This window comes from Trachypithecus francoisi, unplaced genomic scaffold (assembly GCF_009764315.1).
Source record: "Trachypithecus francoisi isolate TF-2019V2 unplaced genomic scaffold, Tfra_2.0 Lachesis_group5, whole genome shotgun sequence".
Classification (NCBI taxonomy): Eukaryota; Metazoa; Chordata; class Mammalia; order Primates; family Cercopithecidae; genus Trachypithecus; species Trachypithecus francoisi.
The window spans coordinates 114,377,124-114,386,249 of NW_022681470.1; the positions used below are offsets into that span (position 1 = coordinate 114,377,124).

Genomic DNA, 9,126 nt, shown 5'->3' on the forward strand with positions numbered 1-9,126 from the left:
GAGGGCTAGCACTCTGATATTCTATAATTGAAACAGAGCTTCAAGTCCTTTGGTGAAGCATTACCCATATTCCTTCAGGAATATTAGATATTTTAAGATTACAGATAGGTTATCTTATCTAATTTATCTACCTATTGTTGAAATTATTTAATTTGCATTTAACTGTGTTTTCACTGGCTTATTATTTCTCTCTTCTAGAGCTAACTTATCTCTTGTTATATTCCAGACTCTTGGTGTAAATTACCTTCATTGGAACTTTTGGAGAAATATAGTGTTTTATTTATTTATGGATAAAATAGTCCCAGAGAGAGAGACACACAAGGATGGACACTTAGAAAACAGTCCCAGCTACTCGGGAGGCTGAGAATGATGTTAACCCGGGAGGAGGAGCTTGCAGTGAGCCGAGATCGCTCAACTGCATTCCAAACTGGGTGACAGAGGGAAACTCCGTCTCAAAAGAAAGAAAAGAAAACAGTCCAAGGAGAGAATTCTAATGCCTGACAGAAGTAATGTTTGGAATGTTAGAATGAGGGCTTCTAACTACAGTTTTCACAGACATGGGATAGGAATCTTAGCACCAGATTGCCAGTAATAGAGTTAGATGTATCATTTGCTCATTAAAATGGAGGTGGCATCCTATCCTCTAACAGTGTATCATGATATCAAGAAAATGAAAATGTACCATTTCTACTGCATGACTGAAAATGACTTGGGCTGATTATAAAAATTAGTTGTAATGGCATGTATCAGTATACTTAAAAATAATAAATGTACTGCAGAATGTGCAATGGAATAGAAAAGAACTTTGATTATCAACAAGAGTATACTTCGTGGTAGGTGAAAAGTAAACATGAGGCCATTCATGAGAAAAGTCTGTCATGAATGCATCAGTGTGTATATGAGGGCTCCAAGGCCGTTGATTCTAAGAATAACTAAACTCCCTCCAATTCTCTTGGCCAGTCTGCTTGGGTGGTGTCTGGGAATCTCCTTAATAAGTCCCTGCTATCCACAGATATCCTTAGGACCCTTTCATGACAAGAATATTAACTTTGGAAGAATTCTGTGGCTGTCAAGTCAAGCGGTTACCTGAAGAGAGGCAGAATATATTGGAAGATGATGTGAACTCATTCCCAGTTGTCTTAGCTCACTTTTACCTCATCCTTGGCTGTAGAAAACTTTTTGTCACACAGTTCAGATTAGGCCATGGTACAAGTAACAGCAACCCAAAAACCTTAAATAGGCTTCAGGAAGATAGTTATTTCTCTTTCCCAAAAAATCCTGGAAATACTCCAGGGCTGGAGGGCAGGGCTGGTCATCTCTGTTCCAGGAAACCTTTAGAGATCCAGGTTCTTTCAGGCTCATGCTCCACCATCCTGAAGGGGAGGCTTTCCTCCTCATGGACCAACATAATAGCTTTCACATTCCAGGCAGCAGGATAGAATGAAGAGCCAAAAAGAAAGGCAAAGGCCTGTGCCCACTGTATTCTTAGGAAAGGTCCCTGACCCTGTCTCATGACGCTGTTGTTTATATTCCACTGGCCAGAACTTGGTTGTATGGCTCTACCGAACTGCAAGGGAGGCTGAGAAACGTAGCCTGCTCTCTAGGCAAACACAGCCCAATGCATAATCTAAGACATGAAAGAAGGGGAGAATCAATACTGGGAGAAAGTATACAACCACACCTTCCTTTTCCGTTGCAGTGGCACCGTGGTATCAGCAGGTCACGTTATATAGCTGCCTGCGGAGGTGCCTGAAGCAGAGCGGCAGTCGCAGAGTAGTCCAACGGTCTCTAAGAGCAGGTACCCTGGAGTCACATCACTTAGGTTTGATTCCAGATTTTTCTCAGATGTAAAGGGGAAATAATATTAGTACCTTCCTCTTAGAGTTGTGATGATTAAGTGAAATACTGAATATGGCACTTTCAGCATGGTATCTTAAGACTTCAAAACCATTTGATAAGTGTGATTAGCTCTTGTATTAACAGTAAAATGAAAAATTTTAGAGCATCCATATACATGTAGCTTTTTTGTACATCTCTACAATTTGGAGAATATATTTGCTTTTTTCCAGCTATAAGAGCCAGAGTGGTTTTCATTTCTAATTGCACTTTTCTCCTTTTGAAAATAAGCTGGCATGTGCATGCTTGGTTGGGAGGATGGAGGTAATTTCTAACAAATTGTATGAATGATTTTCTTGAATTATCCATGGGTTCTGCATGTTTCATTGATACCATCTTACAGGCTTTTTTTATAATGGTTTTGATGTGAAGGATTACTTTACAGTAAGCATCTACCGGATACCCCTTTCCACTGATGTAACAAAGTGGGAATTGGGCACTACCTCAAGAGGATGAGGCCATTGTTGGCCATCCTTGGATGGATGGATGGGATTCAAAGATGGCAGAGTGGAGTAGTATTCTCTGTGTTTGCCTATAAAAGGATAGACAGCTCTGAATTGCAAAATACTATTGTCTATCAAAATGTAAAAGTTTGACTTGTTCTTCATTTTGAAATGGTGATAGGAAAGAAGTGGGTGAAAATGAAGCTTGGTATTCCAACTTTGATGTGACAGTTTTCTCATGATTACAGACCACAAAATAGTTGTGTTGAGATATTTTTGCCAATACCTAAATGCTCTTTTGCTTCTCTCTTTTTCTTTCTTTCTCGAAGCCCCCTCTTTGTTCTGTGGCTTTTCTTTTGTAACTCCTCCAGACTACAGCTTTGTTCCCCCTTCTTCCACTCCTTTCTGGTCAGGTACTGCTTTACTACTTTTATTTGTCTCTTCAACTTGCTTCTGCTTGCATATAAAATATTTGAGTTCCATGTATGGCTTCTCATATGGATACATCTCCTCACAGACACTCCCTCGAGTTCCATTACCACCATGCACTTTACTCTTCTCTGTCATAAAGCCACTATTCATCATGACATTTCACTCCTCTGGTGTTTGTGTGTGTGCTCATGCCATGAGACATTTTATAATTTATCTGTTGGGGAGAGTTTGCAGAGGGGTAGGGCTGAAAGTATAAAGGGGGATGAAAATTTATGAAATCATTACTTTTCTTGAAGACCAGAAAGTTTAGATGAAAAAAAGCCAATGTTTATGTATTTTCATGAAGAAAATAAATAGAATTAAAATCCCAAGTTTGTTTTCAAATATAAAAGTAAAATACAGTGCACATTACTTGAAAAGATGACTGGCGCCCATGAATTCTGCAGTTCTTCAGTTTGTGTGCGGGCATTTTGGTCTTGATTTCTGTCATTACCCAGAGAGTTTAATGGCTGTTTACATGACATTTAGGGTGTACATTAGATAAAGTCTGTTTTTCTGATAGATTTTTAAAAATTAACCTGCACATCCCAATAAAAATCATAGAATTTAGAACTAGAAAAAACTTACAAGTCATCTAGTACAAACCTTTCATTTCGTAGATGAGAAAAAATGTGGCCTTGAGGGGTTAAGAGACCTGTGCAAGGTCACACAGTTAAGTTGATGATTGGTTTTTTCCATCACAGGGGTGTTTTTATGTGCACCGACTCGAACAGTAGTGCCCCAGTAATGGGACAGTTTTCAGTGAGAAAGCTATTAAAGTGGTTTGTGTCCTGAACAGTAAAATAAAATGACCTATTTTTACTCCCTTTACAGTTCTGAAATTTACAGTATTGCCATTCATTTATCTCATGATGGACACCTGGAGTCTAAAAAAATATCCGTCATTACAAAGCCATGAATAATGGGTCAGAGATCCCTGTGGCCAAGTGGGCAGGCTCTTCCAGGGTAACATGGGTCATAACTTCTGCTGCCTGAGCCCTGGGAACTGTTAAAAATACAGATGGATGGTGTTTCCCATTTGTCTCTTTTTCTTACACTTAAGTTCCTTTACCATTTAAGATTTATAAAGTTTCACCAACCTCCGACGAGTGATTCTCAGAATCACTGAACATATAATTGAAAACACTTTATAACCCCAAAGAGCAACAGATAGAGAAGTTAATATAAAATGTGCTATGAAACACTAGAGACTAACAAACATGAACCACTGGAATGGAGTTTTGTTTTCAGAACAGGGCCAGCAGGGACAGGGAGAAAGTTAGCTCCTCTCCTGCCATCAAAAATTAAAGACACACACACACAGAGAGAGAGAGAGAGAGAGAGAGAGAACTCAACTCTGAACACAGGAGGTGAATACCCTGACATCTTATTTTTGATTAGATACGTCAGTAATGTTTTTCGGTAAGGCAGTATATGTTTCAAAGAAAGAAAATATATGGATGGCATTTATGTGTTCCTTCTGTGAGACCTGATTCACACCTCTTCACATAGGTGAATTATATAGAAAACAATAACTAAATTTATCCCCAAATAGTTTTAACGTAGAAAGCTTCATTAGGGAAGAAAGTGCCACTTAACCAGAAGTGATAACATAGATTTGACAGGAGATTTACATCAGACCAAACTGTTTCGTTGTTTTGAGTGTTAGTTGAAGCAGTTACTGGATAAAATCATAAAGCTTTACCTTGGAGGTGCTAGTTAGATTACTGGGCCATCAATAGGAAATTTATGATGAAATTATTTTAGAATCTATCTCCTTAGATACTTAGATATTAACCAGTTTTTTAATTTGGTTTTTTCTGTTTTGTTTCATTTTTATAAAAACTAGTCCTAACTTTGAAGTTCTTATGAAGAATGGAAAAACAGGACAATGGTTCTTTAAACTTATGAAGCAAATTTGCCTGCACCTGATTGAATTGAAACAGCAATTTTGCTGCTTTCAAACTCCTCTGCCATTATCGCTGGTCTGTAATGAAATCACGACTGTGCATTTGATAGCATCAATAACAGTCATCTGATTAGGTTCTTATGGTTGTTAACGAACTGCAAACCTACCGTCACTTCTTGTCATTTCATGACAGTGTTAAGTCCAAAAGTGCTGGGCATTGCCATCGCTCGGTATGACTTCTGTGCAAGAGATATGCGAGAGTTGTCCTTGTTGAAGGGAGATGTGGTGAAGATTTACACAAAGATGAGTGCAAATGGCTGGTGGAGAGGAGAAGTAAACGGCAGGGTAAGTTGGTCCTTAAGTAAAGAAGTAAACGGCAGGGTAAGCTGGTGCCCGTGAATGAAGGGGACCGAGCAGTTTTTGGCACCTGTCGTGGTGCAAGGGAGAAGCCTCTATACTGTATTGCAGCTGTCAGCCCATAGGCCCCTGCCCTCTGGAAACTGGTGCTGTATTTTGCTGATACCAGGGACTCACTGAAAATATTTGAAATGAATATGATAGTGAGGTATGTAAAATTCACTTGGGCAAGTGGGACAGCTTCCTGCTTGGAAAAGAGTTGAGGAGCATTTCAGTTCTTTTTAGACCCTGAGCCATAGAGCTAAACTTTATGTGTATTGCAAAATATCTATAAGAGCTGCTGATCTAAATTGGAAAGAATGGGACATAGTACCTCTGTCTTTTCATTCTGTTCTACAGCAGAAATAGGAATCATTATGCAGCAGAGCCCCCCATATTATACTTAATTTACATATTTATTTGTGTGCTAGTGGATTAGAACACTGTTTATTTTATTCCTCCATTTCGATCATTCACTCTATTAGGCTTCTAAGAGCAGTGAAACCAATCTTCTCACCTACAATGGGCATAAAACCCCAGTTTAATTGGGGTGTTATGAAAACAAAGTGCTCTGTTTGTAGAATCTTTTGAAGCGTCAGATACAGAGTCATGTTGCTATGTTGGCTGCTTTTCTTTTTTAGGTGGGCTGGTTTCCATCCACGTATGTGGAAGAGGATGAATAAATTCAAATCCAGCATCGCATCCTGCACCAAAAATTTCAGAGAAGGGATAAATAGAAGCCTGCACAGCATTGTGAATTAACTGAAGTGTTTAAAAAGCTGCATTTCTGGCTGTTCAACATCCTCCCTCCTTAGCCCCTCCTAAGTCTTAATGCTGAGATTTCTAAAGATGCTGGTACTGACAGATTAATGGCTTACCTAGAGCTGTGCAAGAAACAGCCTGCCAGTCTGTCATTGTCAGGGACCAGGGCAACACCAAGAGCTGTTCTTCCCAGAAGATCCCTGCAAACACATTGGTTCATGCTTCCCTTTTCTTCATCCGGTCAGATACCATGAGTGCCAGTCATCAGTAAATCTTTAATACACTTTTGCTTTATTCTCACATGTCATTCAGCAGATTATTTGATGGTACAAAGAAACAGAAGTGTAATTTTTATTTTCCCAGCATGAAGAAAAATTGGAGTTCTGCCATTTGAGCAGCTTACTGGAAAGATCCAGCCTTACTTGTCTTAAATTGTCCAACAAGGTGACTCATTGCCCGGCAAACACTTTTACCCTCAGATGTTACTCATGATATTATAAAATATGAGGCCAGTGCTCAGGTTTGCCTCATAAGTGAGATATCCCTGAAGGAATTTAATTATTCATGTGGTGTACTGATTATATTTGCAAACTTCTTTATAAAAGGTGAAAAAAGCACATAAAAGAGAGGGTGTCTTCATACTAAACCTTCACAACCTTCATGATTTCATAGGATTATTTTGGAAATATAGTATTTGACTTTATGAAAGAATGTGGGCTAGGTATATTAGGAGTAGTTGCCAATAATCTGAATAAGGTGGCATTGTTTACAGAAACAGATCAAGGGCTATAATTTATGTCATTTTATAGCAGCAGTATCTATTAACACATGCCTTTTCCTCCCATCCACCTCCCCGTCCCCTCCCCTTCCATCCCCCACAAAGATGATCTGGGACGTGACTTTTTTATTGCCACATTTTCTTGGAGCACAAACAACCTTGTTGAGGATTTTGGAAGGAAAGCACAGCTGGGTCCTTTATTCATTTCTGGGACAGAAAGAGGGTCAGTGGGCTTTTGTGGGCTTCCAGCTTCTCTCAGAGTCTCCCCCTCTGCAGCCCACCCTGGGAGTGTATTAAATCAAGGGAATATGAATCTTGCAGTACATTTGTTTTGCCAAGCCATCACTCTTTTATGTGAGGAGCCTAAATACATTCTTCCTGGGGTCCAGAGTCCCCATTCAAGGCAGTCAAGTTAAGACATTAACTTGGCCCTTTCCTGATGAAATATTTCTTCCGCAGCAGAGGTTGTGTTCTGACAAGATTCAGAGAGTGTTTCATGTTTGGAAAAAAAGAAGCAGCATTAACTTAGTAGAGCTGAACCAGGAGCTTTCAGTTCTGAAATTTTGAATCATCTCTGAAATGAAGCGGGTGTGGCCTGCCCTCTCCTCAAGCCGTTTGGGTGCCAGAACTCAAGGTTCAGTGGACACATCCCCCTGTTAGAGACCCTCATGGGCTAGGACTTTTCATCTAGGATAGATTCAAGATCTTTACCTCAGAATTATGTAAACTGTGATTGTGTTTTAGAAAAATTATTATTTGCTAAAACCATTTACGTCTTTGTATATGTGTAAATGATCACAAAAATGTATTTTATAAAATGTTCTGTACAGTAAAGTTACACCTCAAAGTGTACTCTTGGAATGGATTCTTTCCTGTAAAGTCTTATCTGTGACTCTGTCTCGGGAATGTTTTGTCTGTTGCCATCAGCTGAACTTTGTTATGGAGGGAGCAGCCTCATACAAGCAGAAACACTCCTGTGGATGGTATTGTAGCATGTATTGTTTATTTTAGTCAATAGACCCTCTCCTTATAAATGGTGTTTAGTCTTCCTGTTGCATTTCATGGGCCTGGGGGTTTCCTAGCAGAGGCTATTAGAGCTCCTTTTTGTGACATTACCAATTACATCTTTGTCTACGTTTAATACTTTGTATTGGAAACTTTAAATGCTGCGGATTTGTGTAGAGTTCTAATACCAAAGACAGAAGTAAATGTTTTCCATATACTTTGTCTTGCCTGTATGCAGCCCTTGTGTAATATGGTGAATTAGAGTGGTATTTCACTTTGTATTATTTTGTAAATATGTCAATACAATAAATAGTGACTAAGTTGATTTCTAAGAGTTGGAGTCTTTTTATTGAATGATCCCTGTATTAGTAAGCGTTCCCCTGAAAATGGATGACACTGGATCGTCGGGCCTGTACCCGGTCATTGCCAGCAGTCCAGAGAGGACGGGAGCCGTGTATGTTGGGGGGGTCACCCCCGCACCCCCGCCAGCCCTGCGGACGCTATGCGTCTAGTAGGAGGGCCGCTGCGGTGAGTCTTGAAGCCCAGGGCTGGACCCGGGCAGAGGCGCCGCAGGTGCAGATCTTGGTGATAGTAGTAAATATTCAAAGGAGAACTTTGAAGGCCGAAGTGGAGAAGGGTTCCATGTGAACAGCAGTTGAACATGGGTCAGTCGGTCCTGAGAGATGGGCGAGCGCCGTTCCGAAGGGACGGGCGATGGCCTCCGTTGCCCTCAGCCGATCGAAAGGGAGTCGGGTTCAGATCCCCGAATCCGGAGTGGCGGAGATGGGCGCCGCGAGGCGTCCAGTGCGGTAACGCGACCGATCCCGGAGAAGCCGGCGGGAGCCCCGGGGAGAGTTCTCTTTTCTTTGTGAAGGGCAGGGCGCCCTGGAATGGGTTCGCCCCGAGAGAGGGGCCCGTGCCTTGGAAAGCGTCGCGGTTCCGGCGGCGTCCGGTGAGCTCTCGCTGGCCCTTGAAAATCCGGGGGAGAGGGTGTAAATCTCGCGCCGGGCCGTACCCATATCCGCAGCATTTCTCCCTCTGGAACTAAGACGTATAGGCCAGCAGAACAGAATGTCACGTGAACAGGAAGCAAAAATTTTGCTAGTGGATCACTAGGGGTGATGGTGAGTGGTGCCACGTCCACTTCCACCCCCTGGTTCCTGGACCCGTGAATCCTGGCTATGGGAGAAACAGTAACATATATTGGACACTGATTTAGAGCATACACGATCTTCTAAAGAATTTTGTCCCATCCCTGCAAAGTATTGTCACCTAGTTGGCGTAATTATGACTTCAAAAGGCCATTCCACCTTTCTATCAGTCCAGTTGCTTCCGGATGATGGTGAATTCCATGAGCATGAGCCCACTGCTGTACTTCTTTAACCCTAAAGTGAGTGCCTTGGACAGAGACAATGCTATGTGGAATATCATGACGGTGGATAAGGCATTCTGTGAGTTCATGGATG

General features: G+C 41.2%; 1 protein-coding gene across 5 annotated transcripts in view; it reads left to right on the forward strand.

The window, feature by feature from the left end:
* Positions 1 to 7,986, forward strand: part of VAV3 (vav guanine nucleotide exchange factor 3) — a 436,513-nt gene extending 428,527 nt beyond the window's left edge. For all 5 annotated transcript variants that reach the window (XM_033198397.1, XM_033198396.1, XM_033198399.1 and 2 more), the window contains 2 exons: positions 4,913 to 5,064; positions 5,757 to 7,986. In XM_033198397.1, coding sequence (XP_033054288.1) covers positions 4,913 to 5,064; positions 5,757 to 5,798 — 194 coding nt within the window. In that variant the 3' untranslated portion in view covers positions 5,799 to 7,986. The remainder of the gene's footprint in view (positions 1 to 4,912; positions 5,065 to 5,756) is intronic.
* Positions 7,987 to 9,126: the final 1,140 nt, after the last annotated feature.